Source organism: Marmota marmota, unplaced genomic scaffold (assembly GCF_001458135.2).
Source record: "Marmota marmota marmota unplaced genomic scaffold, marMar, whole genome shotgun sequence".
In the NCBI taxonomy this organism is placed as follows: Eukaryota; Metazoa; Chordata; class Mammalia; order Rodentia; family Sciuridae; genus Marmota; species Marmota marmota.
Window position 1 is genome coordinate 47,186,845 of NW_025999842.1, and position 16,549 is coordinate 47,203,393.

General features: G+C 34.6%; 1 protein-coding gene across 10 annotated transcripts in view; it reads left to right on the forward strand.

Moving 5' to 3' along the window:
* Positions 1 to 16,549, forward strand: part of L3mbtl3 (L3MBTL histone methyl-lysine binding protein 3) — a 112,006-nt gene that overhangs the window by 60,078 nt on the left and 35,379 nt on the right. For all 10 annotated transcript variants that reach the window (XM_048798195.1, XM_048798209.1, XM_048798210.1 and 7 more), the window contains 4 exons: positions 3,868 to 3,953; positions 4,829 to 4,939; positions 14,374 to 14,488; positions 16,371 to 16,473. In XM_048798195.1, the coding sequence (XP_048654152.1) occupies positions 3,868 to 3,953; positions 4,829 to 4,939; positions 14,374 to 14,488; positions 16,371 to 16,473 (415 nt within the window). The remainder of the gene's footprint in view (positions 1 to 3,867; positions 3,954 to 4,828; positions 4,940 to 14,373; positions 14,489 to 16,370; positions 16,474 to 16,549) is intronic.

The following is a 16,549-nucleotide window of genomic DNA, read 5'->3' on the forward strand; positions in this document are numbered from 1 at the left end:
CCTGAACAGACACTTCTCAGAGGAGGACATACAATCAATCAACAAGTACATGAAAAAATGCTCACCATCTCTAGCAGTCAGAGAAATGCAAATCAAAACCACCCTAAGATACCAGCTTGGAGCTTTAAATGCTAGTCTCGCTCCATTCTAGGGACTGGTTTCATTTCAAGGCTTGTCCTCAGTTCCTTGATGCAGTGCCTCACTTAGACTGTCTGATCTTCTTCCTCAGGGGACCAGCCATTCCTGTGGCTGGTGAGCCTAGTCCCTTCCACTTCTAAGTTTTCTGGTATGTTAAAGGGAGGAAAGGAAAGCCTCTGACCTAATTTACAGGGTTGTTTTGAAGATGAAAGAGACTTAAGTTATGAAGTGTTAGCAGAAGGTGTTAGTGGTATCACTGCCCAAATATGGTGTTGCCTGGAAATGCCTGGTATTCAGCCCTCTTGTGTCCCATAGCTTACAGAATAAGCTAGCTGTTTGCGTAGTTGTTCTTTGTCACTCTCATCTAAACTACTCTTAGATTATACTCTAGAACTCTAAATTCTAATATTTTCTAGTTTTATATCAATCCTTTCTTTCTATAACATTTTTGGTCATACTCAGAAATTTGGTAAATAAACAGTGAACCATATGTCAATAGTATAAGAGCTTTGTGAAACAAAAGAGGAGAAAATAAATTACAATATTTAAAAAAACAAAAAAACAGTGAACAGAGGTTCCTGGTGATGTACCCTGGGAAGGGATGGTGTAAGGCACTATTGCCAACTTCTTATAAGAGAGTCAACACTTTTTTTGTGCTTTCATTGCCTTTTATAATTTGGTGGAGGAAGAAAAAGTACATGATGCCTAATGGAATGTTCTTAAGGCCACTGAACTGGATACCTAAAAATGATTAATATAGTAAATTTTATATTATATGTAATTTACCACAATAAAAAATTCAACCACAACCTGCAGATTATAAGAGTGGTTTACTGGGCATGTGCTGATGTTGCTCTTTGCTCCATGACAAAAAAGACACCCTTGGTGTAAAGGGAAATTCCTGACTCATTCTCCCACCACCTGTCTGAAAAGAAATCCTTATCAGCCAGGTGCCTTGGGCAGCTATTCTTGAACCTCCCTGGCTGCTTCAAGAATGAGTCCATCCCCTGACCAGCCAGCCCTCCTGGCCCTGTGTTACTTTTTCTGTAAACATACCTGTCTTTACTTTTTTTTCCCCTAAAAACTAATATCTTCACATTTTTAAATTATTTTTTTGTTATCTTTAAAAATTTTTTTTTGTTCTTTTTAGATATACATGGCAGTAGAATATATTTTGACATATTAAACATACATGGAGTATAAATGATTCTAATGAGATCCCATTCTTGTCGTTGAACATGATGTGGAGTTATACTGGTTGTGAATTCATATATGAACACAGGAAGGTTATATCTGATAAATTCTCCTGTCTTTCCTCTTCCTATCCCCTCCTATTCCCCTTTGTCTTCCTTCATTCCCCTTTGTCTAATCCAAAGAACTTCTGTTCTCCCTCCACCTCCCACCCATTGTGTGTTAGCATCTACATATCAAAGAGAATTTTTGGCCTTTGGTTTTTTGGGATTGGCTTATTTCACTTTCTTTCTTAATACTTCAATATTAGTTTGTCATTAGCACTTTTCCCTATGTGTGTGCTCACATGTTTGTCTGCATATCATTATTTTTGCAGTTTTATAGATTGAGCCCAGACCCTTGCACATGTTGGGAAAGCACCATACCGTGGAACAATATCCCCAGTCTTTTAAAATTGTATTTTATAATAGGATCTCACCAAGTTGCTAAGACTGACCTTGAACTTTCAATCTTACTGCCTCAACCTCCCAAGTAACTGGGATCACAGGCATGAACTACCATGCCCAACTATATCAGTTTTATTTAGTAGATTATTCTGATTTAAATGCTTAAATTGTGCACATTATGTTTCTTAAAACTATATTTTAAAAATGTATAGATAGAAATAGACTTGCATATGTGCTTTTAAAACATTTCTAGTGCAGAAAAGTTTCAAAGATAGTATAAAATTTATCTGTACCCTAGCTTGACCCAGAAACTGATTCAAGTTTGTCAGTTGTCCCAATGATATCCTTTATAGCAAAAGGATTAGGCCTTGCATTCAATAGCAGACCCCTGTAGTCTCCCTCAGTTAAGTTGTCTTTGAGTTTTCTGACCTTAATATGTTTGAGAGTTACAAATAAATCATTTTATAGATTGTTACTTCAGTACGACTGGTATTTCCTCATGATCAGAAGCAGATTATGCATTTTGTTCTCATTGCATCCTCTCAGGTTTTACATGATGTCAGTTTTCCTATCATTAATTGATAATGGTCAAATTTGCCTGGTTTCTCACTAATGTAGTTATTTTCTTATTTGTAATTAATATGTATTTTTTTGGAGATACACTTTGAGATTCCTTAACTAACCTATATCTCAGTCTCATTCACTAGTTTTGGCATCTGTTGATATTTCTAGTATGAATTATTATTCTAAGTTGATAAAATGTAATTTTTCTTATTCCATAACTCTTTGTAATTGTTTAACATTGTTCTGAAAAGACTACCTTTCTCACTTTTCCTTTACTCATTCAGTTATGTGTTTGGACCCATAGATTATTATTTTTTAATCAGGGAGTGGCATTATTTATTTTCATGTAAGATTTTTGTGAAATTTTAGCAATTGGGAGACCTGTCCCTTTGACATATCTTAACCACTTTTTGAGAGCATCATACTTTCTGGCTCAGCTTGCCTTGACCCAGTCCTACAGTCAAACATTTCTCCAGAGATCCTTGTGTTTTTTTTTTGTTTTTTTTGATGTTGTCGAGATTGAAATTTAGAATCTAAGATCTGATTGCTAGGTGTGCTTTTTGCTACTGGAGTGTCGCAGGCCTCTCAATGGACTTAGGAAATATATACACATATGTGAATATATACAAAAACTCATATTTTGATTTGTTTCTGCATCTGTATATATTGACACCATGGATTGATACTATTAGCTCTGATTCAAATCCAATACTGTTGGCTTCATTCCAGTTTTACTCTGTCCATATTTATGCCTTTCTTCTCTGTCAGGGAGAAACCTGGCTTCCATTATCTCTAATATGTTTACCTATTTTCTCAGTCCCCTTTGTGTAGCAAATTTCCTATCCTACTGGGCTACCATTAATGTCTGCTCATGCCTACCTAATGGATTTTAGGCTCTGGAGGAAACAAAAAGCAGTGGGAGAGAGGAAATGATAGTTATTTTTGTACCTTCTATTAATAATATTCTGTGATTTGTGTGTGTTTCCTTGACCTTATCTGGAATATCATATATTAACACGTATAAATCTTAAGTATTCTTTCTAATAAATCCTATTTCATGTGTGCTTTACATTTTTGCATATTTCTATATTGAGTGTCTATTTAATTTGTTTTTCTACTTTCACATTTACAAATAATTATGCATTGTCTTCATACATATACATGAAATTTTGTTAGTAAGGTATACAACTGCTAGATTAAAATGTATTTATGTGTCTTATGTCTAAATCTATCCTTTTTGAGAATGTAAATGACACACACACACGTGTGTGTGTGTGTGTGTGTGTGTGTGTATATATAATTTTCATCTGAAAAGTGATAGAGAAATCATGATCTAGATGAGAACAAAGTGGTTATTACAAATAGTTCTGAGTGTGTGACTGATTTAGAGATGTTATGTGCATGTGAATAAGAGTTGCCTAGATTATTATGGTAGCAATATTTCATAATTTTTTCATAGAGCATTTTGTTTTTCTCACTATCGTTGGTTAAAACTCATAGGATATAATATTTTTGTTTTATTTTGTAGGATATCCAAATGTGAAACATTTTTCTTGGGATAAATATTTAGAAGAAACAAATTCTTTACCAGCTCCTGCAAGAGCTTTCAAAGTGGTGAGATGATGTGTTTTGCACTATATTTATTTAATTTGTGTTGATGACATTATTTATTCACTGAAATTCAAGAACAAAAAGAGAATGTCCTGGTAAACATTTAAGAAGAAAATAAAAGGATAAGTGAGATATTTTTAAAATTTAAAAATTTTGTAAGTCATAATTGTTACTGGCTTTTTGTTTTTGGTAAATACACACACACACACACACACACACACACACACACACACACACACTCTTCTGTTTTACAGAAAAGGGACCAGAAGCTTACAAAACATAAGCTTTGGCATAGTCCTGCACCGTGCCCAGCTATCCCCTCACCTTCTGCTGCCTATAACTTCTCCAGAGGCTCATGTGTCTGTGGGGTTTGAGGTGGAGGTGGCTCTGGGTCCCCTTTTCCATTTCTGTCCTGTGGGATCTGTTGTATCTTGCTAATATTCTTTCTTTTTTTTTTTTTTTTTTTGAAGCTCTCTTCTGCTTTTTGCTCTCATTAACACTTATTAGTCTTGGTGTCATGTCTTAGCCACTTGAATGTTTTTCCTCCCCCTTTTAAAATCGGATTTTATGCTTGTTGAGTTTTGCTGAGCTACCTCCAGCTAAAAATTGTCATCGTCCCTATAGCTAATCAAATAACTAAAATATTTTTGCTCAGCCTTACGTATTCACTCCACAGCTAGGCACTCAGATTGTTTCTCTTGCATGTGTCCTTGGGATAGTAATTTTTGATAGGAAAGGTGCCATCCAGAGCCAATCTGGGAGCTTGAGAGTTTAAAAAGCTGATTCCCTAAATAGCTCAACTATTTCTTATTTTCGTAACATCGAGCCCACCTGTTCTTCCTCTGAATCTCACTTTATGACATTTTTGTTAATGGCAGAAACCTCCACATGGATTCCAGAAAAAAATGAAGCTTGAAGTTGTAGACAAAAGAAACCCCATGTTCATTAGAGTAGCAACTGTCGCAGACACAGATGATCACCGAATAAAAGTAAGTACTCTGTGTGCTTTGGTTTTGGCTTTTGTTACAAGGTGCCATGCCTGGAAACTTCAGAAAAATACTTGTAAAGTCCTGTATTTAAACAATAGGAATATGCAAAGTCAGTGACTATGCTTCTTGAAAAGACAGCATTCATCCAAGTTTTTCCTTTAATCTACCTCAGACATTTTCTCTTTGGAGGTGAGTGTTCTTGCATTAGTTGACATTTGTAGTAATTTAAGGTTTTGAGTATTTGGAGAAATGTAGACACAACAAACTAATGTTCTGTTCAGAAGAAAACATATCTTCATTCTTCAATAGTATGTTTTTCTAAAAATAATTAATGTTTCTTGTAGGGTGTGTTAGATGTAGTCTTTTCAGAAGAATATACTGTCTTTGAATATAGGACAAATAAAGATAAATAGCTTGATAAATAAAAATAGAGATTCATAAAAACCTCTTATAAGGCAAGCGAATATTGGGGAAGGTGGGTTTAGTTTGTTGAGTGTGGTGCAGCGAGTGTAGGGTTCCAGGTTAGGGGCACTGTTGAAGGTTTTATCTGTTTCTGGCTTCAACATTTACTTCCCTTTTCAACCAGAACAGTATCCATTTTCTTCCTTCATGGGATTGTTTGGAATTGCAGTTAGGATAATAATAGTTATAACAGCAAGACATTCGTCGTACATGGCATTTTACAGGGTAGCAGTGTTCTCGCATTAGTTGACATTTGTAGTAATTATAACGTGGGAGATGTGTGCTGTCATCCCTATTTTATTAATGAGGCAGGGACTCAGAAAGATTAAATGAATTACTTTGTTCATTACTGGCAGTGGCAGAACTAAGTCTCAGTTCCATGCTATAGGAGCCTTAATCATAAGCTCATTTAAAAAAGAAAATCACATCCTCCACTAACTAATGAGATAACGTATGAGAAAATAAATTTCAAAATAACATGAAAAACCAAACCAATGTAGTATTTATATAAAATAGAAATTTTAATGTTTAATTGTACTTAAGGTTACATAATCATGTAACATTTGTGAAAATTTTAGAAATAATGTGAGGCCTGTGTTAATCTTTTTCAAGTGCATTTTCTTATCAAATTGTGTTTGGTTCTGGTGTAAATCATAAAGTAACCACAATATTTTAGACGTAGAAGTATTTTTAAAAACAATATAGACCAGCAATCAAAAAAATGTGGAATTAATAATGACACTATCTTTATAAGTCAGTTTGCACAGAATTGAAAAGTACAACTGATTTTAGTTTAGGTGCATGAAAAGTTGTTCTCACATAATGACTGGTAGGAATATAAAGTATCCCAGCTGTTATGAAGAAAAGTTTTGACACCAGAATCTTAGAATATTTTTCATTCTTTAATTCAAGAATTTCAGTCATAGGAATTTATATTGGGGAATAATGAAAAGGAATATGCAACAACAAAAGCTCCCACCCAGTTCAGCCATGCTGGGTACGGTATTTAACACTGAGGACAACACAGGCACCAATGGCAAGATAAAGTACATCTACATGATGTTAAAATGTAGCATTTCAAATGCGTATTTAATATTGAGAAGTAAAAAGTTCAGGTTTAATATTATGTATAATATTATTTGATTTTCTTCTTTTTATTCTGAAGAACAGGTAAACAGTTCCGGAAAAAAACATTGTAGTAATAACGGTGCTTGTCTCAGGGTGTCAAGACTAATAAATCATTAGTTTTCTCTTGTTAATGGTTTCTGTGTAATAGTTTCAGGAACATGTATTAGTTTCAGAATAAAAAAAAAAATTAGGTTAACTCTTTGATTTTTATATATGAGGAAATTTTGTCCCAGAGCCGTTCAACACTCTCAAGTAGAGGACTCAGTTAACAGGAGAGGTTTAGGCTAGAATCCAGCCTTTTACTTGAAGCTGAATCCTTCCTCCAAAACAACATCCGTGGCAGTACTTGACACCCCCCAAAAGAACTGGCTGTGAGCTGTACAGTTGATGATAACCTTTGCATAATTACTGGAATGAAAGTCACAGCTGAAGGTGAACACTGTACAAATATCTTGGTATGTATCATCACCTTTAAAGGTCAGTAAACAGGGGCAGTGACTCACTTCCAGATTCACTGGAGGTTGTAAAAATATAAAAGGTTTCAACAGTAGGAGTTTTTCTAATAATATGAGAGGTGATATAGCAGGAAAGCTTATTCCTTTTTTTTTTTTTTGCAAAGGAAGAAAAAGAAGAGGAAAATATATACTTAAGTCATTAGTGTGGTTTATTATTTTAAGTTTCTCAGAGATAAAATCAAGTCTTAAAAATCTCAATGTTTAAGTTAAACAATATATAATATTCCACACTTTGGGCTATTATAATAAAAAAGTTTTAAAATCTGATATTTTATCAGACCATCTTGATGAAAAACATTCCGAATGTTTTCCTATCATATGTTTTTGTAACAGAACATAATACAGTCCTTCTCCATCCATTCCAGTCCCCAGTCTGGCTCCCCAGAGGCAAGAACTTTCAGCACTCTTGGTGGTTACTTATGATGTTTTATCTACAGTTTTCTAAAATATTATATATCCTGGCATTTCTCAGTTCACCAGTTTTAAGTAAGGCTTCTTCCTGTTATGATAGTTCAGGATTTAGATTTTTTTCCCACACTTTATTATTGGTACATTATAGTTGTACATATTGATGGGATGTGTTGTTATGTAATTGTACGTGAACACATATAACAAAATTATTTGACCAATACCACTCCACAACATTCCCCCCTCCCTTTCTGTCCTCACCCTTTGTTCCCTTTCCTCCACTGATTTCTCTTTGATGTTTAGGAGATCCTGCATCTTTGTTTTCCATTTTCATCTCTAGCTTCCATATAAGAGCAAAAACATGTGACCCTTCACCTTCTGAATTTGACTTATTTCACTTAACCTGGTGGTATCGAGTTCCAATTATTTCCTGCAAATGACATAACTACATTTTTCTTTATGGCTGACTAAAACACACACACACACACACACACACACACACACACACACACCATTTTCTTTTTCCATTCATCCATCGCTGGACAGACACCTAGGCCAGTTCCAAGTTTAACTATTGTGAGTTGTGCTGCTCTAAACATGGGGATGCACATATCACTGCAGTGTGATTACTTTAATTCTTTAGGATAAATATCCAAGAGTGGTACAGCTGGGTCATGTGGTGGTTCCATGCCTAATCTTTTGAGGAGCCTCCATACTGATTTCCATAGCAGTTATACTAATTTATTGTCTCAACAATGGGATTTAGATCTTAAGCCATTCTTATTTTCCCTTATTCTTTCAGCAATACAATATTGGTTTGGTTTTCTTTCCTTTTTCTCCTTCACTCTTCTCATTATGAGTTACTACTACTGTGCCAAGTAGTCTTTTCTTAAGACTTTTTGTTTTTCTGAGCACCGATGATCTCTTCATAGTTTATTTTATTTTATTTTTTAAAATCTTCCACGTCCTCATGAATTTTTTAACAAATGCTCCAGTATTTGTGTTTGGAGTCAGAAGCTCAAGTGTGTTTTTCTTTTCCTTTTTTCCTTGAAATCTTTTCCCCACAGCTCAGCAGCCGCCTCTTTAGTGGATATAGTCTAAGCCTGGGACTTCTCTTTGATGACACACGACTAAGTTGTATTTCATTTTCCTGAAAATCTCAAAGTCTAGTCACGCACTTTGATTCTCTTTGTGTACACTTATCTTGCTGAAGCACGTCTTTTTGAGTCTTCCTAAGAAAAGGGTGTGTAAGCAGCGGATTCTTTGACTCCTTGCATGTCTGAAGATGCCAGCGTGCCAGCTTTGTGTTTGACTCTTTCCGTGACTGGGCAAGATGTTGTGGGTAAAGAGCTGTTCCCCCTAGGTGTTAAGAACACAGTTCTGCCTTCCTCTCAGACATGGCATTGGGCTTCGGCACACCCAGGGCCATTCTGATTCTGCCTGTTTGGGTGATGTTCCTCTTGACTCTGGAAGCTTGCAGGTCTGTCTTTGCTTGGCTGATGTTCTGATGCTTTGTGGTAGTGTGCCTTGTTGCAAGGGTCTTTTCCTTTGTCAGGCAGAGTACTTATGCATTTTCACCATGGAGCTTCATGTCCTTCAGTTTCTGGAAATGTTCTCCTATTGTTGTTTTGATAACTTCCTCTTCTCTCTGTTCTTTCTGGAAGTCCTGCTATTCTGGGACTGCACTGGGTTGACCCTCTTATTTCCTTCTTTCTTCTGCAACTCTTTCTCTCTCACTCTCTTTATTTTTTTAATTCTAAGTCCTTATAAATATTGAGCCTGTTTTCCAAACCTCCTATTGCATTTTAAATTACACCTGTGATTTAAAAAAAAAAATTTAAGATTTTTTTTTTCTGGTCCTCTTCTTTTTCAAATAGTATCTCTTTTTATATCTTGTCCTAGTATTATTTTTTAATCTGAGGATACAAGTGATGGTTTTTCCTTCTGTTCCTTGCTTATTTCCTGCAAATTTCTTTCTTAATTAGCATGGTCTCTGCTTTCGTTGGCTCTCCTCAAATGTCTAGTGATCTTTGATTCTGTTCATATTAAGAAAGAGGTACCACACATTGCCTGCTTTCATGGGTATACTTAGAGTTGCTCCTCCTCTCTGTGGGGACATGTTTAAGAACCCCCAGTGGTGGTCAAGGCAGAGATAGTACTGACACCCACACACACACAATTTTCCCCATATGTATATACTTGTGATGTAGTTTACTTTATAAACTAGGGACAGCATAAGAGATTATTAACACTACTTGCTAATAAAATAGAACTGTTTTAAGAAGATCTCGTGATAGAAGTTATGTGAATGTGGTTTCTCTCTCTCCCCCTCTCTTTTTAAAAATATTGAATTTACCATTTAATATTTTATCAGTACCTAAGGTAACTGATAAAGGGGAAATCCTGGGTTGACTGATGGGTTGCGCCATGGCATAGGAAAGCAAAGAGGCAGGCTTCTCCCAGAGAGATCCCCACTTTTGGCATCTGGAGCCTATAGGTTTCTGCTGGTCTGCAGCTGGGGGAAGGCTGAACTTGGCTGCTGCTGGGTGAAACGATCCATGTTGCACTTCATCACATGCCCATAATGGTTTTTCTCTAGAAAGCAAACCTTTGCTCCTTTGCAGGGTGGCTGAAAAGGGCCTTTGCCTCATTGGGTGGAGTGGAGGAGCAGATATAAAGTTCTAAGCAGTCCCATATTCAGAGTGGGAACCAGTCTTGCCCTTTTTGAGACCCTTCTCTTCACCCACCTGGGGTATCTAGCCCAAGTCCTCTTTGGCTTCTGCAGGGGAACGGAGTGGCTCTGTTCTGATCCCCTCTGCAGGCACCCTCATTTCCCAACTATCAGCTGCTTTCCTTTCTTGTTTGTCCTTGTGGGTTGATGCCTTTTCAAGTATAACTTTAATTTCAGGAGACACTGGAGGTAAGTTCCTGGGTCTTCAATGTGTTTACTGAGTTGCCTTCATATGAACAAACGCTGGCCAAATCTTTTCTTCTTTTTAAAGAAATAGTGTGCTTTCTAAAATATAACTTTTAATCTTGAAATTGTCACTGTATACAGTTTTTATAAAGGGTTTAAATTATACTTCTAGGTGAAAAATGTATCCAGTTTCCTAAACTATAGTTTTAAACAGTTACATTATCTGTTCTGTGCTCTGATCAATAATACTCTGTTTACCTTAGAAATATAATAAAATTCAACAGTGTTGCTGAATTGTTTTTAATTCAGGATTATTACAATAGAATATTGTGTAAATAATTTTATATTTCTCTTTTGTGTTTGTAAAGTTTGTAAATGTGTCATATGATATGTTTATGTGTCTTTCTCTGCTGCTGTTCTTATTAGGCCTTTGGCTTTATTTCAGGGTAGTACCCAGCAAAAGGAGAATGGTTACTAAACGTTTCTATAACATGATGTTTTTGTTTGGTAAAAAAAAACTCTTAATATGCTACAGACTAAAGTCTTAGAAGTTTTCAAAGATGAACTGAAACTATACAAACTTACCTAATGGTTTTTAAATTTAGGCTTCTAAAGTTAGGATGTTAAGATTAATACTTATTTTGTGCATCTTTACATAAATCTGATAGTATATTTCCGAATGCATTTGTTCTTGATTTCTAAACTAAATTTTATATCTGAAATTTTAGCCTCTAAAAATCTTCAGATTGTCTACTAGCATAGTTTGTAAATGGTATTAGATCTATCATCAGTGTCTAAGGTATATTAATCTTAGATCACCTTTAAATTGCCACACTGAGATGTCAGTTTAGATGAAAACTTGGAAAGGATATGGTATCACTAGATTTAATAGCTTCAATATAAACATTATTTGTATTTATACCTGAGGAAAATTAAAAAGAAACTCTTTGATCTGTGATGCTATTAAGATTTTTGGAGACTATATTGCCATACAGTAATGTCCTACTTAGTATCATTGGGTCTCAATTCTTAATGCACATCAGAGTTACTAAGAAGTTTAGTAAATGACATACAGGTGGACACAACCCAAGCCAGACCTGTGCAGTAAGAACCTCCAGGGTGGGCTCTGCCCTTTTCTTCCTCTTCTCTTTTCCCCCCAGTATTCATAGATAATTCTGGTGTGTATCCAGGGTAGAGAGTCACTTATCTTGTTGAGGATTGGAGCTCATTTACAAAAGACAGATACTAAATTTTTGAAATTTTGTTGTTTACAATAAAGGGAGCATGAGTTATGTTAACACTGATTCCTATGTAAAAGAAAGAATCTAGGGATGGCAAGATCAAAATAATTAGAGTTTCATGTTTAGTACAGCAAAGGTGATCTACTCTGATGAATTGAAAATTAGAATCCTTAAAACTTACTATAATGTCATAAATTATGATTACTCATTTATTGGTAGAATTGATGTTACAAATTTGTGTTTTCAGAAAATTAACATGAATGTCATTCTTAATGTTATTATTTTTGATCAGAGGAAAGGGTGGTTTTGAGTTAACTATGAATGCTGTTTATATTCAGTGTATGTGAATGATGAATTATTTTATTTCTGATTCTTGAGGTCTAGGTCTAGTTTTTCCTCCTAACTAGCTGTATGACTGTCAGCTAAGTAATTAATCTTTAAGAGTCTCTTTTCCCCCCAGTATTCATAGATAATTCTGGTGTGTATCCAGGGTAGAGAGTCACTTATCTTGTTGAGGATTGGAGCTCATTTACAAAAGACAGATACTAAATTTTTGAAATTTTGTTGTTTACAATAAAGGGAGCATGAGTTATGTTAACACTGATTCCTATGTAAAAGAAAGAATCTAGGGATGGCAAGATCAAAATAATTAGAGTTTCATGTTTAGTACAGCAAAGGTGATCTACTCTGATGAATTGAAAATTAGAATCCTTAAAACTTACTATAATGTCATAAATTATGATTACTCATTTATTGGTAGAATTGATGTTACAAATTTGTGTTTTCAGAAAATTAACATGAATGTCATTCTTAATGTTATTATTTTTGATCAGAGGAAAGGGTGGTTTTGAGTTAACTATGAATGCTGTTTATATTCAGTGTATGTGAATGATGAATTATTTTATTTCTGATTCTTGAGGTCTAGGTCTAGTTTTTCCTCCTAACTAGCTGTATGACTGTCAGCTAAGTAATTAATCTTTAAGAGTCTCTTTTCCTTGTTAAGATCTTATCTGTGNGGGCGGATTTAAGCTTGAGAAAGTGGATTCATTGAAGAGGACACTATTTTGAGCCCATAAATATGTACTTTTAATAATTGCATACTATTTATCCTGCAAACATACCATAATTTATTTTGCCAGTTTCCTGATAGTGGATCATTGGGTTACTTCTAGTTGTTTTCTATTACAAACTGTTTTGTTGAGATGATCAAGTCAGTGATGATGTATTTTTGTTGATTGTTTTTGCCAAATATCTCTCAAGAAATGTCTTACCAGTTAACACTCCTATCAGCAGTCTATGGGAGTGCCCGTTTATTCTCATAGTTAACCAGCAATAGAAGTCACCAAAATGTGGGCATTTTTAGTTTTGGCAAGTTTTGGTGAAGCATTGCATCTTGTGGCTTTAATTTGTAGTTTTTTTAGTTTTAAGTGAAATTGTCTCTTTATTTGTTTACCAAACCACTTATATTTATTTTCTTGATAATGAGCTATTTGTATCTATCATATTTCTGTTGGGAGTTTTAATTTTTTATATTGATATATGTTTTATTTTTTTTATTTTATTTTTTTTTTAACATGTTCTTTTTTTTTTTTATTTTTTATTGTTGGCTGTTCAAAACATTACATAGTTCTTGATATATCATATTTCACACTTTGATTCAAGTGGGTTATGAGCTCCCATTTTTACCCCATATACAGATTGCAGAATCACATCAGTTACACATCCATTGATTTACATATTGCCATACTAGTGTCTGTTGTGTTGATATATGTTTTAATAAAGATTAAGGAAGAAGGTGCTTGATCACCTGGGTAATTTGTGTGTTTTTCAAGTTTCTTGTGGGTCTTCTGTCTTGTTGTGGTTGTATTTGCCACTCTGAAGCTTTACATCTCTTAATAGTCGGGTTGATCAGTCTTTATTTTTTAATGGGTTTGAGTTTGGTGACTTGTCGTGATTACAAGTAAATTCACTCATGCATTCTTCTACAATATTTGTTGTTCAGCTTTTAATATTTGAATTTTTAATCCACTTGGCATATATTGCCTTAGAAGGAGTTAGAGATCCGTAGACTTTAAAAAAGAAATCAATGGGGAAAAAAAGGTAAAATATATAAGGCATTTCAGTATTTTCTCTCATTTTAAAAGATCAAAAAAAAAAAAAAATACATGCTACCTAAAAGATGTAACTGATTCCTAGTGACATTGACTAAAAGGCCAGCTGCCCTTTTACATGGTGACCAATAAAGTTGACAACACTGACCTCTTTGTATCTTTGAGAGATATTGTATTGATTTACAAGAAAAAAAAAGATATTTAAAAATGCATTTACTGGAGAGGTATTTTGGATATATTTGGATATATTTGCAGTAGAGCATTGAATTCTTTTGTAAAATCCTTAGTTAACATCTACTTGGAAGGTCTTCCTCTGCACTCTTCCTTTCTGTCTCCCCTTGTTTTTTTCCCTGGTTTTTTAGTTGTTTCAGCAACATTTATTGGGTGTTTGATGTAGAGCACAGGAAGATACTGTAATACTTGCTGTACTCACGTTACTTATAATGTTGAAAGATATGCACAGTACACCTGTAGAACTGATGTTCAGAAGCCTTTGGCATTTTTTGCTTAGATACTATGTTGAAGGTATGTAAAGGGCCTTTTGTCTCACCATATGAATTTGTGAGTTAGGAGAGTGTATATAAAGTTATGCTATGGGCAGAACTTCTACCATAGGAATTTTTGTGATGGTTAATGTCCTTCTGTTCTATAGGTTCACTTTGATGGCTGGAATGGATGCTATGACTACTGGATAGATGCAGATTCTCCTGACATTCACCCTGTAGGCTGGTGTTCCAAAACTGGACATCCTCTTCAGCCTCCCTTGAGTAAGAGACACAGGATAACTTGAACAAATATTTCCATTTGCTTTTGTAGCATGTGTAATTTTTTAAAATCCCTTTCCCCTTCTCTTTTTATCTCTACTATATATTTATACACTATATAATCCTTTTTTATTAGATTTTTAATTATCATAGTCACAAAAACATAAAGGAAAAAATAGTGCCTGGAAAAGTATATAGATATTCTTTTACTTTTATTAAAAAGTAAGCATTGCTTTCTAAAATTAGTCGTTTGTGAGGCAACTCACACTTGTAATCCTCATGACTTAGGAAGTTGAGGCAGGAAAATCTCAGTTCAGAATCAAAAGAGCTAGGGGTGTACCTTGGTGACGGAGTGCCCCTGGGTTCAATACCTAGTACTGCCCAAAATAAACAAACAAAAAACCCCTACAACAACACAACAAAATATATACAATGCTGTACACACACACACACACACACACACACTCAACACACACACACTAACTTTTTGAAAGACAGTGTGTCAGAGTATCTAAATTTAACATATAACCCTAATATTTGTACCTTATATTATAGTTTTGCAAAATGTTACCATTGGGAGAAACTGGGCAGTGTAAATGAGATCTTCCTCTGTATTATTACTTTTGACTACATGTGAATCTACATTTATGTCAGTAAACATTTCAGTTTAATTCAGTTTTTAAAAACAGATGAAAAGAGTACTTAACATATCATGATCTCGGTTTTGGAGGAGGATAAATAACTTTTAGAAAAAAACATAGGAAATATGATATACTATAGTCATGTTTTTTTAAAAAAATATCAATGTTCTTTATTTACTTTTGGTTACTGCTTATAAACTGCTTATGGGCACAACAACACAGGTACATGGTGTTCATTGCAGCATGTCTAAAATAACAAAACTTGGAAATATTGTTTAAATAAATTGTGGTGTACCATACTGCAGACACTGTACAGAAGTCATGAAGAATGTTAATATTGCCACAGGAAGATTTATAAGACAAGTTAAAAACCAAAGGAGATTGTCTCAGAGCAGTACTCATCTGTATTGTACCTTTTATATGGCAAAACAAAACCAGAAACTTGATACGTGTGCATATACAGATATAGATTGAATCTGAATGTTTAGAGGCACATTAGGGAGGGTAAAGCGTCCCCTATGTGGCCCACATGAAAGGTCAGTATACAGAGAAGAGCCAGAAAGGGGGTTTGTAATCCTTATCCCATATTGTTACATAGTGTTTGAAGTTTTCACAGTGTGTGAGTATTAGGTAAATTATATTATCTACTTGATAAATATTTTTTTAAATTTTTTTATTAGTTGCTCAAAATATTACAATGATCTTGACATATCAAACATTTGATTCAAATGGGGTATGTAATCTTAATCTTATTTTTCCACGTGTACAGATTGCAGGATCACATTGGTTATACAGCCACGTTTATACATAGGGCCATACTAGTGTCTATTGTATAAAATTTTCTCATTAAGATTTATCTTATGTAATTGATGGAATTCTGAGACAGATCAGAGTTTACCATTTCACTATTGAAGAAAGAAAGATAAATCATGTGGACTAAAGGCAAATTGCAAACTCATGTTATTTGAATCACCTAGTATGCAAAGTTATTTCTTACTTATCTAGTTCTACAAGTTTGTATAGGTTGTGAATGAAATCAAAGAGAAAACTCTATAAAATAGAGATTTTTAATATAGTTTTAACTTTTATAGAATCTGCTTGTTTTTCTGTTTGTATATGTTGATTCAAAAATTGAATTTTTAAGGACTTTTTTCTTCCCCTTTTCTGATCCTAAACATTTAATTCTTACCGATGTCTGCTTAACTTTTTGTCCCACTTTCTTTTTCTTTTAATTTTATTTTAAGGCCCATTAGAGTTAATGGAAGCTTCAGAACATGGTGGATGCTCAACCCCAGGATGTAAAGGGATTGGCCATTTTAAGAGAGCCAGACACCTGGGCCCTCACAGGTAAGTGCTCAGCATACACTACTACTCACGTGACACTTATTCTCTCCCTCTCCCTCTCCCTCCCTCCCCCCCTCCC